This window comes from Garra rufa, chromosome 13 (assembly GCF_049309525.1).
Source record: "Garra rufa chromosome 13, GarRuf1.0, whole genome shotgun sequence".
Classification (NCBI taxonomy): domain Eukaryota; kingdom Metazoa; phylum Chordata; class Actinopteri; order Cypriniformes; family Cyprinidae; genus Garra; species Garra rufa.
Window position 1 is genome coordinate 31379814 of NC_133373.1, and position 19228 is coordinate 31399041.

At 32.6% G+C, this 19228-nt stretch overlaps 1 protein-coding gene across 1 annotated transcript in view; it reads left to right on the forward strand.

Moving 5' to 3' along the window:
• The first annotated feature begins 2374 nt into the window (after positions 1-2374).
• The window catches only part of cdc42bpab (CDC42 binding protein kinase alpha (DMPK-like) b), a 77563-nt gene continuing 60709 nt past the window's right edge, over positions 2375-19228 (forward strand). Inside the window, exon 1 of the mRNA XM_073852767.1 lies at positions 2375-2396. Within this exon, the coding sequence (XP_073708868.1) occupies positions 2375-2396 (22 nt within the window). The remainder of the gene's footprint in view (positions 2397-19228) is intronic.

Genomic DNA, 19228 nt, shown 5'->3' on the forward strand with positions numbered 1-19228 from the left:
ACGGAAAACTCATTGAGTTGTTTTCGAGGGGGGAACAGAAATGAAGATGACATCATCGCTGGACTGGTTTGTGCATGAATGTGGAATGTGAAGCTCACCTTAATGAGTCTTCCTGCTTGCTGCTCAAACAAGGTGGATACATTGCAGTGGGCTTTCATTTTGACATGGGCCACAGCTAAACAAACTCATTTTTGGCCTCTGTGCCTGTTGTTCGCAGCAGAATGTATGCATGTATATTCGTTTTTGACGGCTTGACAGTTCTTTACATATTAGTGTCTATGCTTATTTTGGCGTTTAATGACTATACATTAAAGCTAAAGTAAGCACTAAGTAAAGTTTTGATAAATGATAAAAACTCCAGAGCAATCAGTCTTAAAGAAAAAGCTGTTTTATTCTACATGATGCGGGTCTGTCCCTCATGGGCGCCGGCATGATGAGATCACATGACCAACTGTGTCACAGAAATGAACGCGTTACTATTAATAATAATATGTTTATATTATATACAGGCACTTTACAAAGCATAAATGTTAATCTAAGCCATGTATGGGCCATTCTACAGAATTGGTGCAAACTGTTGTCCCACAACCAAAAAAACAGATTTAAAAAGCATTTAAGTGTTCAAATCTTAGATGTTTACTAAGATCCTTCTGTTATCTATTGAAACCCACTTTTATCATTTATAATATCAGTAAGCTTAATATATATAAAATCATCATTTATTGGCTACTTTCAAATGGGAGGTGGCTGTCCCGAACCTCAACCCCTAAATTTCAACTATGATATTGATTTTTTTTTCATTGTTGTTTTTAAAAGTATCTTTTTGATTATTTTAAAAAGTGAAGTTTTAAAAAAAGCCTGTGTCCCGCGTTTTTCATAAGCACTTTTTTTTAGCAGTTATTGAACATGTGTACAACTGTTAAGAACTGTGCTAGGTAACTATGCGCTGATTAGCATCTTTGAACTAGGTTCAAAAGTATCTAAAATTGACACTACCTAAACATTTAGTGGTGTTTCAATAGTGACATCTTTGTTTTGTTTTTTCTTTGTTTTTTTGTGTTATCCTATAAAATTGTCACTACCGAAACAGTTACGACCCAAAAATTTCATAATTGTTTCCGTAGTGACAAAAGAGAACACATAATCCTTTTTTTAGGGGAAATAAACCAAATTTTAGTACAATTTTTTAGTATTTAGTATGTTCTAGTAGTGTTTTAGTATGCACATTAGTATGCATTACTGTCACTAAATAAAGTATACTGAAGTATCAACTAAGATGTTATGATAGGTTTTGGTTCAATGTATATTCAGTCTAATGAATCCTTAATTTTGATATCAGTTTGATAAACTTTTTGCTTTTTACAAAGGTAAATTGGATTTAAAAAAACAACAAATCTCATAAATTACACTTGAAATATTGTTAAAAATGCAATTGTTATTAATTTACCTCTGAAAAATGTTTAATAAAATAGCAAAAAATATATTTATTTGCAATGTAGATGTAAGCAAAATTTTAATAGGTCATTATAACCCTTCTAATTAAATTATTATCACTGTATTGCAGTAGTGACAATTTGGGGAGAGGACAAATATTCCAAAACTTTCTGAAAATACAATACGAGAAATAACTGCACAATTACAAATATGTTCCTTGGATATTATACAATTTGCATACATACACAAAAAACATTTTTTCAAGACATTTCCAACTCTGACTTTGGACCAATTCTGTAGAATAACCCATATACATGTTACAGATGCAACATAACTCTAAAAATCAATTTTAAGCCTCTTTTCTTTTATATACCTGACATTTCTTTTTAACTACCATATTTCTTTATTCTTTTACTATTTTTATAATAACCATTTTAATTCTTAGCATTTTAAATTAATATAAAGCACTTTGAATTACAACTGCATATGAAATGTGCTATATAAATAAACTTGTCTTGCCTTTGCCTTGCATAACATAGCATGCTGGATCAGCATGCATAGCAGACGTCTTGCAACCAGGCTGATATATGTCAGTATCACATCCAAAACCACTACTATTGGAACAAATAAGATGTGAATCATTAAAACAAACAGGCAATCTTTGATGTGGCAGAGTTCACCCTGATCTGTAAATGATCTAATTGCTAGTTTAAAATGGAGCAGGATGAATGGCCTTCTATCTCTTCAAAAAAAAAGAGAAAAAGTTTGGCATAACCAACTATCATGTTATATAACTTTCTGCAAAATGAATAGAATGCAACAAACAGCATGCGTTTAGATTCGTTCACCATCGTCTGAATGCAGTGCCAATTCTCAGCGCAGTTCCTGCTTAGTTCGCAAATCAAGCATGCCTTCAAGTGACTTAGTAAGACTTGTAGAGATGGCAGTGCTGTCGCACACAGGTCAGGACGTTTTAGAGATAGAGCTATTGTGCGTCATTGTACATGTGTGCTTATGCAAAAAAATGTAAGTGCCCGTTTCCTGTAGGGAGTCTCAGTAGGGCAGCGTCAGGAAACGCCGCTTAGCCGCTGGACACATGATGTCATATGGGGAAACGGCTGCGCATTGTGTTTGTCCCCTTTGTGGACTTGACTATTTAAAGACGTTCACTCATGAGCTCATTAACACACACTCACTCATTCATTCACATTTCAATGTGTGTGGCTGTGACAGTCATTGGCACGGAGACCAAAGTCACTTTATTGTCACCAAGGTCAAATTTAGCTGCTTGCTTCTTTATGACACACTAACACATTTTACAGTGTTCGTATTTCAAAAAGGAGGCTGGAAGTCCGGCGCAACTTTCTAAGCGAAAAGCAATGAGAGGGTAAATTTGGCTGGTTGCTCTGGTTTTCCTCAGCGCCTGTGGACAGTTCATAAACACTATTTCTGAAGACTGTGATGATTTAGGTAGGAGCAGTGATGAGGATTCCACATTCAGCGTTGATGGATCGTAATTGGAGCCTTGAGGCCGTCACAATGTACTACAACATAATGAGAATCACATGTATGTTGGGACAAGGCCGCTAAGTTGCAATTATATACGAAACCCCCTGGAATGTCCCAGTCCTCCAGAGAAATGTATGCGTAACTGTGCGAGACACATAATGAATGATTCATTCGTATTTCCTTCCCCTCCGTTGCCAACCGAGTCTAGACCAGTGACCCAGAGCCATATTATGTTGTTCTGATTATATTTTCATTGTGAAAGAATGAATTCATGCAGACTCCCTGGGCTTTTCACTGAAATAGATCTACGTCAATTGGCAAAGATGTGTACATACTTCAGCTTTTCATTCGTTTTCCCTTGACTGACCCTGTAGAAGATTGGAGGTAGCTTGGGGGAATGGTGTGCCGGGGTTTCCCACATGATACATTTGTTAAGCAGTGCAGTATGTTAAACAGGTATTCCCTCACTACGTTTCAAAACCCACAGGAATATAGACAATTTTGCACAAATTTCAGAACGAAACCAAATTGGATTAATGTCCATATGGAATCCTTTGATCAGTGAAAATATTGTACAGGCCTTTTCACTTGCAAAAAAGCACATGTTGCTGTAGTAATATTGTATTCAGTAAATTTCACTGATATATAGTGTAAAGACCATGATTTGGTATATTTGAGAAAGATTTTGCTAGAAATTTCTAGTAAATTAAATAAAGCTGAAATAAAATAAAATATAAAAATTTGACATGAACTTACAAAATAAACAAAAAAAGTTTTAAATTGACTAAAATTAAACTTTAAAAAAATGAGCAAAGCACATAGCCAAATGACAAAAACTTAAAATGTCTAAAAACAAAAGCTCAAAAACAAAAGTCAAAATGTTAATAAATACTATAATAGTATATCAATAATATTAAAATAACACTGCATATTTAATTATTTTCAATAAAACATTTTTTTACTCAAAAACTGCTTGTAAATTCCACAAATAATTACAAAAAAATGGCACATTAAATGAATTTTTGGTCATTTAAATTAAGATGAAATTAAACAAAGTATAAAAATTTGATGAAAAACAAAGACTTACTAAAATAAATGAAATAAGTTCTAAAATGACCAAAACTTGAAAAACTAAAACTAAATTGAACCAATTTGAAGCAAAGCACATAACAAAATGACTAAAACTTAAAATGAAAATCTAAAAACAAAAGCTAAGTCAAAATGTTAATAAATACTATAATAGTATATCAATAATATTAAAATAACACTGCATATATCAAAATACCATTATATTACCATCACAATCATATTGTTTGGGACTTTTGTATTACACGAGAAAACGTTTTTATTTATTTATTATTATTTTTATTATTATTCAATTAACCAATTTTTATTCAGAAACTGCTGGTAAATTCCACAAATAATTACAAACACATTAAATGAAACCTGAATTTTTGGTCATTTAAAAAAAAATGTAATTAAAGCATAAACATTTGATGAAAAACATAGACTTAATGAGTAAATGAAGTAAGTTGTGACTAAAACTTAAAATGAAAATCTAAAACAAAAGCTAAGTCAAAATATTAATAAAAAATATAATTTTTAGTATTTCAGTAATACTGAAATAATATATATCAAAATACCATGGTATTACCATCACCGTGCCATGGTATGACTACAGTATTGTTTGGGACTTTTTGCATTACATGAGAAAACATTTTTGTGGATTTTTCAGTTTTATTCATTTATAATTTAATTATTATTCAATATAACATTTTTCTCAGAAATTGCTGGTAAATTTGACAAATAATTACAAAAAATGGCACATTAAATTAAACAATTTTTTTTAAAAGTAGAACGATTGAAATAGTATTTTTTTGTACAACTTGCTTCAGTAATCTTTCTTTTGTTTAACATTTTTTTATAGTGTATGTGAACATGGTAATAATTTTCTAGCATAATATATAACGTTGTTATCCTTAACTAAAATGAAAAACTATAACTATAATTTTTTTGGTAATTTAAATAAATCTCAAAATAAAATATAAAAATTGTATGAAAAACATAGATGTGCAAAATAAATGAAATAAGGTCTAAAATTACTAAGATTAAAAAAAAAATTAAAGCTAAAATGAAAATCGAAAAGCAAAAGCTAAGTCAAAATATTAATAAATACTATAATAATATATCAATAATACTAAAATAACACTGCATATGTCAAAATACCATGGTATTACCGTCACCATGCCATGGTATGACTACAATATTGTTTGTGACGTTTTGTATTACATGAGAAAACATTTTTGTGGATTTATTTATTTATTATTATTCAGTATAACAATATTTACTCAGAAATTGCTGGTAAATTTCACAAATAATTACAAAACAATGCCGCAATAAATTAAACATGAATTTTTAAAGTGAAAAGACTTGTGTTTTCTTGTACAACTTTCTTGTACAAATTTTCTTGCATCAAAATACCATCACCATGCCATGGTATGACTACAGTATTGTTTGAGACTTTTTGTATTACATGAGAAAATATTTTTGTGGATTTTTACATTTTTTTTTATTTTTTATATTTATTATTATTCATTAGATTTAAAAGCGAGGTCATAAATATGACAGTATTTCACAGTCTACTGCATATGTAGATGTCCTGCTATATGCAAGGCATGCCAGACATTGAGCTGCTCCACACTGAGGTGCAAGAGCAATGCCAAAATCCCAAAATAACGCCTCGGCAATGCAGAGATCTGGATGCATTGTTCCTCCCTGTCACATGATGTTTCTCCTGCGGAGGGCTTGGCTCGGATCGCTCGGCTGTAATAGTATGGTTTAAAGCCAAAGAATTCACCTCTTCTCCCTCATCCGTCTCCATTCCCACTCCGGTCCCTCATTCCAGCACACCCTCCAGCAGTCAAACAGGAACGTCTTATTTAGCGCTAACATTATACACTCAAACAACCACCCATGCCTGAAGCAGTAATATGCACATATATATATATACGGGAGGAGAGAATGTTTTTGTCATTGTATATGCATTCTCAACACATGTTTAGGGTGTTTTCACTAACAGAGATGTGATATCTGAGATAGCACGCACCAGTAGCCAGATAGCCAACGCTGCAGTGCACTGGTGCTCTGAGACCCTCCTTGCACGCTGTAGATGAGGAACTGCTGCACTCCTCTCAGACTAAGGCCAGATTTGCATGGAAGTGCTGACTCAGACCTCTAGCTCTTTGCAGCTCTGATGTGTAGTGTGAAGAGGCTCGTATGGCAGCTGTTTGATGCCTACACTATGTCGTCGTTCTCTCAGTGCATCCTAGTTCTTGACTGGCCAGCCTCGCAATCGGTCTGACACTTCTGTGTGCCAGCTTTGGCAGAGGAACGTAACAGACACTCTGGGTTTCATTTGTCATTTGAGTTCCAAGTAAACCATTGGTGGCACGTGACAGTTGACCATGTTGTAAACAAAAACGAAATGCTGCATTGATATGTATGTCTGCGGCTGTGTATATGTATGAAGTGGACGGATTTTAAAGGAATAGTTTAGCCAAAAATGAAAATTCTGTCAATAATTACTCAACGTTATGTCGTTCCAAACCCGTAAGACCTTCATTCATCATAAGACAACAAATTAAGATATTTTTGATGAAATTCAAGTGCTTCTGATCTGCATAGACAGCAACACAACTACCACATTCAAGGTCTAGAAAGGTAGTAAGGACATTGTTAAAATAGTCCATGTGACATCAGTGGTTCAACCGTAATCTTATGAAGCTACAAAAAGACTTTTTGTGCTACTTTCGTGAATGCGCATCAAAGACTGACACAGAAGAGAAGAAATTGTTGAATAAAGTCATTTTTGGAGGTTGCTTTGCACACAAAAAGTAATCTTGTAGCTTCATAACATTACAGTTGAACCACTGATGTCACATGGACTATTTTGGAACAACGTCCTTCCTACCTTTCTGGGCCTTGAACATGTCAGTTGTGCTGCTGTCTTTGCGAGGTCTGAATGCTTTTGGATTTCATCAAAAATATCTTAATTTGTCTTTTAAAGATGAACAAAGGTTTTACAGGTTTGGAGCGACATTAAGGTGGGTAGTTAATGAGAAACAAACAACACTGGAATCCAAAACAACACTCCATACTTTCGTTGTATGGATAAAAAAAGAGACATATTTCAATACATATTTTGTGGTGCAGAAGAAAGTCATACTGGTTTTATTTCACTTTCTTTTTTGAACTTTCCCTTTAAATACAGGGCAATTTTTATAAAATGCATGGATTTAATATGGAATCCAGTTTGGTTACTTTAAAAGGATATTTCACTTAAAAATTTAATTTGCTTACCTTTAAAATTGCAAAAAAAAATATTGACTTTCATTGTGTGGATGAAAAGTCCACTGAGATATTTTACAAAATTTTACCCCTGGACCACAAAACCAGTCATAATTGAAATTGAGATTTATACATCATTTATAATAATAAATAAGCTTTCTATTGATGTATGGTTTGTTAGGATAGGACAATATTTGGCTGAGATACAACTATTTGAAAATCTGAAATCTGAGGGTGCAAAAAAAATCTAAATATTGAGAAAATCGCCTTTAAAGTTGTCCAAATATCCGAAAGTCCTTAGCAATGCATATTACTAATCAAAAATTAAGTTTTGATATATTTATATTCTTCGTGGAACATGATCTTTACTTAATATCCTAATGATTTTTGGAATAAAAGAAAAATCGATAATTTTGACCCATACAATGTATTGTTGAATATTGCTACAAATATACCCGTGCTACTTATGACCAGGGTGGTCCAGGGCCACAAATATATTTTGTGTTCCACAAAACAAAGTCATACAGGTTTGATTTCATTTTCTTCTACTGTGACTTGTGCTTTTGAATGTGGGGTAATTTGTATAAAATGTAATATATTAATTATAGGATTTTTATAGGATTTAATATAGAACTGAATTGTGGTACTTTAAAGTTCATCCAAAAATGAAACTTTTGCTATTATTACTCCAAAACAACATTGACTTTTGCTGTATGAAGAAAATAAAAATAAGAATAAATAATAAACAGAGCAGTTCCAATAGGGTCCTTGCACTGCTGTGCTCGGGCCACAATACAATACGATACAATACAATAAAATACATTTTTGTGTGTTATTTAGAAAAAAGAAAGTCATACAGGTTCAGAACAATATGAAGGTGATGAAATGATGATGATTTTAATTTCTGAAAGAGTTTTTCCTATAAATATGGGGTAGTTTTGTGATATACAGAACGGTTGGCAGATTGGTCAGTGTCCTCTGACATTGCTGACCGGCTGTAATGCGGCATGCACACAGTTATCACTTGGCCTTAGCCTGTGCTGCTTCCTGATTTATGTGGCTGAATACTTTGTGTGTGTATTTTTGGTGTATGCCCTTGAGCTTTGATGCATTGGAACAGTAGACCATCCCATCAGAATGCTACCACATGCACCACTAAGCTGTGACACAAAGTGACCCAGAGATTTGACCCCAGCAAAGACTAAAAATATGACTTCTAAAACCATTCTGACCCTTTGTGTAATATTTAAAGCCATTGTAAAATCACTATAAGGTAGCATCTAGCATGTAGGATTGATCGCATGATATTTTAGTCTCAAATAAAAAGCACTTCTCCTGAAGTGTTTTCAGTGTAGACACTGAATGATTTGGTTTTGGTTTGGTTTCTCTTTCAGTAGGCACGCATTTGTGTTTTGCATCATAGTTTCCAGTCCTCAAGGGTCACGGGAAGCTCTCGCCAGCCACGCAGCACGACCAAGCAGCTTCAAGTGACACAAAATAAGGAAATCCTGTGGTTGTAGTGATTTTCGTCTGTTGGTTGTCTTGGCTGACCCCATAAACACGGCACAGCTGTTTTGTGTGCCGATGTACTTGTTAGCCTCTAACATCACCTGACCCGTCAGGCCAAGTTTTAGTGCAATCTACCTCGTGAGATTTCCAAATTACAAAAATACCCTCACACTTCAGTAACTATCACGCATGACCTAAACTTGATGAAGATTTCACGAGCTTTCCAAATTGTAAATGGCAAGTATTTTAGATAATTACTCCTGCATGCTAAAAATGCTGCCCCCCTGAGATGAATAGTTAGGCTGGATTTCTATAATAGCTGCCAAGCTGTAAAACAGTGTACAGAGTTTAGTTAGGTTTGTAAGATGGAAAAAATACAGACATTTTAATAGATTGACATCAGCCTCAGACAGGTGATAAGCATCATGGATGACTATCTGATACAGCATTATGTAGATTGGTCTTGTTTCCAATCTGACCTTTTAAAAGGGTCAGCAGATGCAAAACTTACTTTTACAAGTTGCTTGAACATAAATGTGTGTTGGCAGTGTGTGTACACAACCACCCTATAATGATAATCCACCCAGTGCTTTTTTAAAGTCCATATAAATCATAACCCCTTTTTCAAATCAAGTCATGCTCAGTTTCTTGTCTGTGTGACGTCACACCGATCAAGACCACTCCCACAATAGTTGATCGACACGGCCGTCTTACCTTAGTAAGACCTTAGTCACCCGCCCTGAGTGAGCTGTGAACAGTCTGACCGCCATCGTTTTTGAGGGAAAAAGAGTGTTGTTTTACACTACTATTAAGAAATTTTAACCAAAATATGTTATAGACTTTTTATTAGGACCGTAAAGAATCATATCAGCTTGTGTAAAATGGGCACCCGATGACCCCTTTAAGATCTGTCTCTACAGTCAGCATCGGTTAGCTTAGCAGCTAGTAGACCTCTCAAACTGCAGCTGCTTTCTAAAACCTAGTCAGTTGCTTATGTAGACAACATTTGACATGTGATTAGCCTATACGCTGCTGGTCAAAAGTTTGGAAAAATTATACTTTTTAATGTTTTTAAAATCTTTTATGCTCACATAGGCTGTATTTATTTGATCAAAGATATAATAACAAATATTATTACAAAAAAATTATCTTATTCCTGTGATGGCAAAGCCAAATTTTCAGAAACTGTAATATTCAAAAATATTAAAAAATCTTAATTACTCCAGACTTTTGAGTAGTAGTGTATATTTATAAAAATAAAATAGAAATAAAAGAAATTAAAATAAGATAAATATGATTGTATTGGTGTGTTGGACAAAAAGTATGTTTTTTAATGTTTTTAAAAAATCTTTTATGCTTACTAAGGCTGTATTTATTTGATCAAAAATATATTTAAAAACAGCGGCATTGTGAAATATTATTGCAATTTAAATATTCATTTTATTACTGTGATGGCAGTTTTTAGCAGCCATTACTTTAGTGTCCTTCAGAAATCCTTCTAATAGTCATAATTAAAATAGAAAAGTCATTTGAAATTGTAATATCACATATGTCACAGTATTTCTGTTTTTACTGTATTTTTGATTAAAACGAATGCAGCTTTGGTGAGCATAAGAATCTTCATTTAAAACTATATTAAAAAAATCTTAATTACTCCAGACTTTTGACTTGTAGTGTATAGTGTATATTGAATGGTGATGATGATGATGATTTTAAATAAATAAATAATATTTACAATATAAACGATATTTCTTGTCAGAAATAGTTTTTTAATGTTTTAATGGCTTTTATGTGTTTTTCAGGGTTAATGTGGATTGTTACAAATCAAGTAGACCGATAACTGATATTTTGAACCGATATATGTCTGGGGTAAAAGAGCTTTGCTTTTAAATTATTTTATTGGCAAATTGTTTGGAAAATGACCAATACAATATCCATAAAAATGCTTAATATCAGCATCAATAATCAGTTGACCCCTGTTATTTGCTCAAAAATACAATAAAAACAGTATTTAAAATAATGCAGCTTTGGTGAGCACAATAAACTTTTCAAAAATATTAAAAAAAAACTTAATTACTTCAAATTTTTGACTGTTGTCAGTGTATATTAAATGATAACAAATATAACAATAAAAATAAAAATAAAGGTAATAAATAAATAACTACATGTTGTAACTTAAATCATCTCGCTGTTAGCTTAGCAACATGCTACTTCATCAAAGACTGTTAGAATCTATTGTAAATCATCATTTTTGGATGCTGCCGTAGCAAGGTAGGTCCTTAGGTTTTGAAGCATAAGCTTGTGATTTCCCATCATCCAGGGTTTATCACAAGCCCCACAGGCATGGCAAATGGCAAAGAGATAAAGCCCAGTCTGGTAACAGAATCAAATGATGTTTTTACTGCTTTTCCTCTCACCAAATGCCCCATCCTACATTCCAGGCCCAAACCAAAGGGGCTTTTGTGGGTGTGTTTGGCACTCATGCAGTAGACTAGATTAAAGGCAATGTTGATGGCTGTCACATGTCAAATATATCAAGGTCAGAGATGAGTCCTCTCATTATGAGTGCTGTCAGCATGAATCTGGCCTACTGCGGGGGGTTAGGAGGAAGGGCATGTGTGCGAGGAGATGCGATTCTCCATGAATGGGGGGATGGTTCTTTTTAAAAAAAGAGATGGGGGTTTTCACATACATGACTCCATATATAATTCATGTTGTTGTAGGAAGCAGGTACCAGTTTGAATTTAATTCCAGTTGTGCTTCTGGTTAGGTTGTTAAATAATTCTCTTCCGTAATACACAAAGAATCCAAACAAAGTGCGTTCTCGGAGGGCTTTGCGGTTGAGTCGGTATATGCGTGTCGGCTGTTCAGTAGAGCTGAAAGAACATGGCTTGCCTCCCCCCACCTGTCTGTCATCAGTCGACGTGTTTTGCAACATCTTTCTTTGAGAGGCGATCCACTTTTTGAACTCTCGTGTGCGTTTGTTCGAGCCTTGTCGGAACATGTTTCGCCAAACGCATATTTTCGGGATACTTACGGTTTCAAGTCCTAGCGCTGACACCTTTCCTCTGTAGGTTATAATTAGTAGTTGTTTCCAGCCTAAGGGATTGGCTGTGGCCCAGAAAGTCTCTGCACCGGAGTACTGCAGAGATGTGTATATATAGCCTTTTTGTCCTTTTCATTTATTCTTGCTGCTGAAAATGGGGGTTTGTGGCAGCTGTAGACCGTGACTGCTTTCTGTCATTGTATAAAGTGTTCACATCACGTGATTTGGACTTGAGTCAGAGTACAAGTTTTTGATTCTAGGTTTGCATTTTGGTTTAACTGCACTGACTTGAGTCTTGTGTAGGAAGACTTTTGACTAAGCAGAAAAACATTAGTCCACACTTAAGCTTATTCTGGCCATGAGCCACTCTCTTAAATAAGAAAAGACCATATGACTGATAGGGGTGTGAACCTACAGTGGTCTTACAGTTCGGTTCGATTACAATTTTCATGTCATCGATTCGGTTCAATACAATATCTCGATGCATCACAATGCATTGACGATGCACTGCATACTCATTTTTCAGTATTACTTCAAATATATACAATTGTGTTAATAAATACAAACAGTCAGATATATGAACTGAAACTTTAATTTTAACCTTCTCAAAGAAAACACACTTCTTGAATGTATCAAACAAAACTAAAGTCTGGGCACAGAAGACAACAGCAACATTTAGAACAAATACACAAAAGTAAATACCTGGGCTTTGGTTTCGTTGTAGAGTTCCGGCATAATCTTTTCTGAAAAGTGTCTGCGTGAGGGAAGCTTATATCGCGGCTCCAGTGTATTTAACAGGTGGCGAAACCCGGGGTTTTCCACCACAGAAAAGGGCCGTATATTTTTTAAACGAAAAACTAAACTGAATAAGATTTTAACCGAGAGGTACCGCGCAGATCTTATTTAATTGAAACGAGGGAATAGAGCCAGAGACGCTCAGACCCGAGCTCCGTCCTTGTCCGACAACTTAGCAGAACAGAGTTCGTGTTGTAGCCATTAGTTCAGTTTTGGATTCTAATGGCAAAGTGGCTAGATTTCGTTTTGTTTCTTTTTTTAATTAATTTAGAAATATGTTTGGAACATTTTATGTTTGTTAAATTCAAGCTTTTTTTTTTGACCTAACGACCAAGCAGCCAACGGCAATGAGTTGAGCATGTTTGATAAATTTTGCCTTCTCAAATCAACACAACTTGCATAAAATAAAATCTAGACATAAATAGGCATAAACACTTGATGCATTTCACAATATTAATTTAAACATTTAACCTAGATAAATGTGCGCTGTTAGACGCATATCAGTCGTTTGTGCGGAGAGTGAAAGCGAAAGCGGGCTTTGCAGCTGACATGGAAGCACAAGCGCAATCACTTGCATTTTTTCTTAATAACAGTGGAAACCTAAAATACACCATTTTGTTGATAAAGGTAAGAGTAATACATCATTCAAAACTGCAAAAGGTCAACTATTGTTATTAATGTGCACTCACAATATCAACAAAACTTATATTTGCGTAAAATAGCTAGAGAAAACGGCGCTGAGCCAGATAGACGCACTCAGTGCTTTTAGCCAGTCTTTTCAACCAAATAAAAATAATGTTTCAGTCTTTTAAATGAATTACTTACAAAAAAAAGACATTTGTTAAATACACACTGATGTTTGTTAAATGCACCGGTGTGTAAAGAAAGTGGCAATAATCCTTTCAGTTAAAATCTGAAGACTTATTCATATATAGAGTACTCCCCTCGTTAGCCCAACCCCCCCTCTCGTAAAATCATACAAGCCCCCCGGGTCGCGTGTTCTGGCACCGGGACTGAGTCCGTTATAATACCGAATCGTCCTTGTCTGCATCGCGATGCATCGTAAAAACGATTCATTTTGACACCCCTAATGACTGATGTGTAAAGAGACCAACCACAGTTTTTGTTTTTCTTTTTACCAGAAATAGACTATACTACAATAATAGGCTAGTGTGGAAAAACAGCAATCATGTGGCACTTTCTGTGAATAATTGTACAGAAAACATTGGGAAAAAGAGGATAATGTGTGTGTATATTTATAAATATAAGTCAGCATTAAATAAAAAATCACCCAATCAATTTTCTAAATGCAGGTTTATTTTAGGTTATTGTGAACAATGCATGCATGCATATGTTAATGTTTTTTTACATTACAAGTACTTTTTGTGTGCAAAGAAAACAAAAATAGCGACTTTATTTAACCATGTAAATCCTACTGATTAATTGGTAAAGTAATCGACGATTAGTCAATTAATTGTTCTACCAATCTTTAGATTAATCGTCTAACCGTTGATTATTTCACAGATCAAACTAGGATTTGCACATTCATGGTGTTACTAATCGTCGATTATTTCACTGATTAATCTGTGAAATTTGATTAATCTGATTAATTGTTCTTATAATCGTTAGATTAATTGACTAATAATAAATTATTTCTCAGATTAATCAGTCGGATTTTACACGTTCATTGTGATACTTTTTCATTCTTATGTTACGCGTAAATCCTACTGGTTAATCAGTGAAATAATTGACTATTAGTTGATTAATTGTTCTAATAATCATTAGATTAATTGACCACTCAGCGATGATTTGCCAAATCAATCTGTAGAATTGACACTTTCTGGTGTTACTTTTTCATTCTTATGTTACGTGTAAATGCTGATTAATCAGTGAAATAATCAACGATTAGTCGATTAATCATTAATCGTTAGACCAATTGACTAATAATCAATTATTTTTCCAAATAATCATTAGGATTTTACACGTTCATGGTGTTACTTTTTCATTCTTGTGTTACGTGTAAATCCTACTGGTTAATCAGTGAAATAATTGACTATTAGTTGATTAATTGTTCTAATAATCATTAGATTAATCGACCACTCTACGATTATTTGCCAAATCAGTCTGTAGAATTTACACTTTCTGGTGTTACTTTTTCATTCTTATGTTACGTGTAAATCCTGATTAATCAGTGAAATAATCAACAATTAGTCGATTAATCATTCTAATAATTGTTAGATCAATTGACTAATAATCATTTATTTTTTCCAAATTATCATTAGGATTTTACACGTTCATGGTGTTACTTTTTCATTCTTATGCTACATGTAAATCCTACTGATTAATCGGTGAAATAATCAACTATTAGTTGATTAAATGTTCTAATAATCGTTAGATTAATCGACTACTCTACGATTATTTGCCAAATCAATCTGTAGAATTGACACTTTCTGGTGTTACTTTTTCATTCTTATGTTACGTGTAAATCCTGATTAATCAGTGAAATAATCAAAGATTAGTCGATTAATCATTCTAATAATCGTTAGATCAATTGACTAACAATCAATTATTTTTTCCAAATAATCATTAGGATTTTAAACATTCATGGTGTTACTTTTTCATTCTTATGCTACACGTAAATCCTACTGGTTAATCGGTGAAATAATCGACTATTAGTTGATTAATTGTTCTAATAATCATTCAATTAATCGACTACTCTGTGATTATTTCACTGATCAATCTGCAGTATTTGTTCATGGTGTTACTTTTTCATTCTCATGTTACGTGTAATACCTACTGATTAGTCGGTTAATCGTTCTAATAATCGTTAGATTCATCAACTAATTAATTATTTCACCGATCAGTAGGATTTACGCGTTCATGGTGTTACTCATTCATTCTTATATTACGATTAGTTGATTAATCGTTCTAATAATTGTTGGATTAATCGATTATCAAAATAATTTGTCTTGACAAATAGTTTGTCTGTTGACATATGCCAGACTTCTACAATGATTTAATTTGCATAAAACCTTGCAAGTTCAGATCTGTCTCCATCCATTCAACACCATGTTTTTTCATTCAATTATCCAAGAGCGTAAACTTTGTGTGTTTGGAGAAAAAAACCCACAGTGGAAGTATCATATAAATGGTCCAAGTCTACAAGGCTATATTCTAAGTCATTTGAATGTAAAAAAAACTTAAAAACAAATTTTTAAAAAAATTTGTACATTAACATTTTCTTTTTGATAGTCATGCTGGTTTGTAACACCATGAAGGTAAATAATGTCAATTTCCATTTTTAAGTGAGCTGTCCCTTTAACCTCATGCAAACAATGCAGTGAGAAGCATTTGTGTATGGATCACATTACAAATTGCAAGTTACTAATAGGGTTTGATGTTTGCTTTAAATGGGAAAGTACGTTTGACAGACAGTGTCTAGCCCGAATTAAAATTTCACAGTGGCGTGTTCCAGCGAGGTTGATTAGCGATTAAGATAATAATGATTACGATGACAGTGATGATAATTTGAACTTATTACATGGGTGGTGAAGTTTCCACAGTTCCGACTGCCTCCGGGCCTTTCAGTCAGTCGTGGTAGGAAACGTCCAGCAAGATTTCATTCACTCCTCTGTTCTGAGAGAATACAGTAGGATAGTGTTACATCTACCATGACATATTTTGCCACAGGGAGGTGACTCGGTGGTATTATGTTGACTAAAAAACTAATGCTGGTATTTTTACATCCTTGCCAATTGAGCGTAAGAGCAGGCAGTCTGTAGAAAACTTTCACAGCTCTTGTGTCAATGTCATGCTGTTAAACAACTATGTAATCTTCTCTGGGGGATATGACTGTTCTGCTTTCCTGCGTAGTTGTCTGTATTAGGTTCTGAGAAATGGCAAAGCTACTTTTAATTATACTTTGAGCCTCACATGAAACAATACAGTTTACTACCCTTATTTCTTTGACACATCCAGCGTATCTGTACAGGCTCTATTGATGTACAAGTGTTGGGTTAATGTAGTAGTTCACCCATGAATGAAAAGTCTGTCATCATTTACTCACCCTCATGACTTACTTTCTTCTGTAGAACGCAGGTATTTAGAGCTGAATGTTCAAGCAGCTTCTTTCCATTCAATTAAAGTGAATGGCATCCAAGATTGCCATGTGAGCTTTTCAACAACTAATCAGTTTTTTGGTTTCAGAAAGCTTGGACCATGATGCCTTATGATGCTTTTTTTTTTTTAGTTGGGCTGCACAAATTGCAATAACATTGAAATCTCAGTACACCTTGGTGTATAGGCTGCAGTTTTATTAAATAAATATATGTCCAAATATATGTCAGCAAATATATGTTCTTTTACACGTGAGCAGTTTGTGTGTTTTCAGCATCTTAGATAGGCTCGCATTGAAAGCTGCTCCACACAAACTCAGTTTGGGTTGCTTACAGTGTGTTTAAAAAAAAACGCAAGGTGCCAACCGTCTTCCCAGACTTGTAATAGAAATTGTTTTTAAACAAAACAGAAGCATTAAGGGCTCTGTGGATTGCAAGCTTCAAGTTTTCTGACAAAATAAAGGCTAGATAGTTTAATATTTAAAAAACTAAATTAAGACAGCTTTACATATTAGTATTGTAAATAAGAAAATACAGTTGTACTTTACAATAAAATTATTGTTATTTCTAATATTATTACACTTTTCTGAATGCTCGATTTTTTTTACAGTGAAATGCTACGTTATATTTATTATTTTAAAAATATTTTAATAATTGTTTTATTTAATTTGTTTTATTTTTTATTTTATTTAATTTTTAGTTTTTTTATTTATTGTATTTTGTTTATTATTTTATTTTTATCCATTTTATTTTTATTTAATTGATTATTATTTTTATCATTTTTATTCATTTTATTTGTTATTATTTTTATTTTTATTCATTTTATTTTAATTTTTGTTATTTTATTTAATTTTTATTTAATTTAATTTCATTATTATTTATTTATTTATCATTTTTATTCATTTTATTTTATTATTATTTTATTTATTTTAAATAATTTTATTTTATTGTTTATTTCATTTTTTATTTATTTCTATTTTCTTTTTCTTTTCTTTTCTTTTCTTTAATTTTATTCATTTTTTTATTTTATTCATGTTATTTTTCATTTAATTTTTATTTACAGTAAAATGCTACGTTATATTTATTATTTTATTTTTAAAAAAATCGTTTTATTTTTTATTATATTTTATTTCGTTTTTTGTTTTATTTTATTTATTGTATTTTATGTTTATTATTTTATTTTTATTTAATTGTTTATTTATTTTATTTCATTTTTATTTCATTATTATTTTTATTTATTTATTTTATTATTTATAATTTTGGTTCATTTTATTTTATTTTTTATTTTATTTAATACATTTTTTTATTTCATTTGATTTCATTTTTTAATTTCATTTAATTCATTTATTTTAATTTTTTATTATTTTTATTCATTGTATTTTATTTTATTTAATTTTTAATTTATTTTAATGAAATTTTATTATTACTGTATTATTTATTTTTAATTATTTTTATTCATTTATTTTATTTTTTTATTTTTTTATTTTTTATTTTTCATTTCATTTTTTTATTTATTTCTATTTCTATTTCTATTTTATTTTTCATTTTTTAATTTATTTAATTTTAATTTTTATTATTTTATTCATTATATATATATATATATATATATATATATATATATATATTTTTTTTTTTTTTTTTTTAGAGCCAAATTGTGCAGCCCTAAGCACACCAAACAAACCTGTAGCAACAAAAACTCAACAAAAAATCTCCAACTCAAACACATTTGAAAATCATTTTGCATTTGGAGTTTTTTTTCCATTAAAATTGTGTAGAGATTTTTAAAGATTGACAGCTTGTGGCCACCATCCAATTTCAATGAATGGAAAATGCAGTGTAAACATTATTCTAAAGACCTTTTTTGTGTTCCACAGAAGAAGAGTCCTCCAAGTTTGGAAAATACATGACGATGAGAAATTGTTCAATTTTGGCCTGAACTGTCCTGTTCTCCACTTTATTTTCTCACTTGAGACTTGCAATGATGTTAATGACAAAATCAGCAGGTTCGCACATCTGTTTCTTTCGTTTTCTTTGCGTCTTTGATTGCAGGACACCCTCTCTGGTGTCTGTCTGTCCTCTCGCTCCCCATTGGGCCTAACGGCATTATTTAAAAGGTGAATGGTTACTTCCTGTATTGTCATGGCATCTTATCTAACCTTGGTACAGTAGCATGACTCAGTCAATGTAATTCTGTAGATGGAAAAAGTTGGGGATTGCTGCATCGGATCATGTTACAAAATTGGTGATGCGATGACCGGCGCACAGAGTGCTGCAATAACCAGGAATTTTTTCCTAACGTGTTTAACATCACATTTCATCTGTCTCTTTTGTACGCAGAGTTTCTGTTTATGTCATTTGTCACATAACCTTCCTGCATTCAGTGAATTTTTAAAATAGCTGTCTATGCTAAAAAAGCTGTAATGCACTTACAGTATTGAGCTTTAGTTTCGGCATGTCTAATAAGCGATCCTAC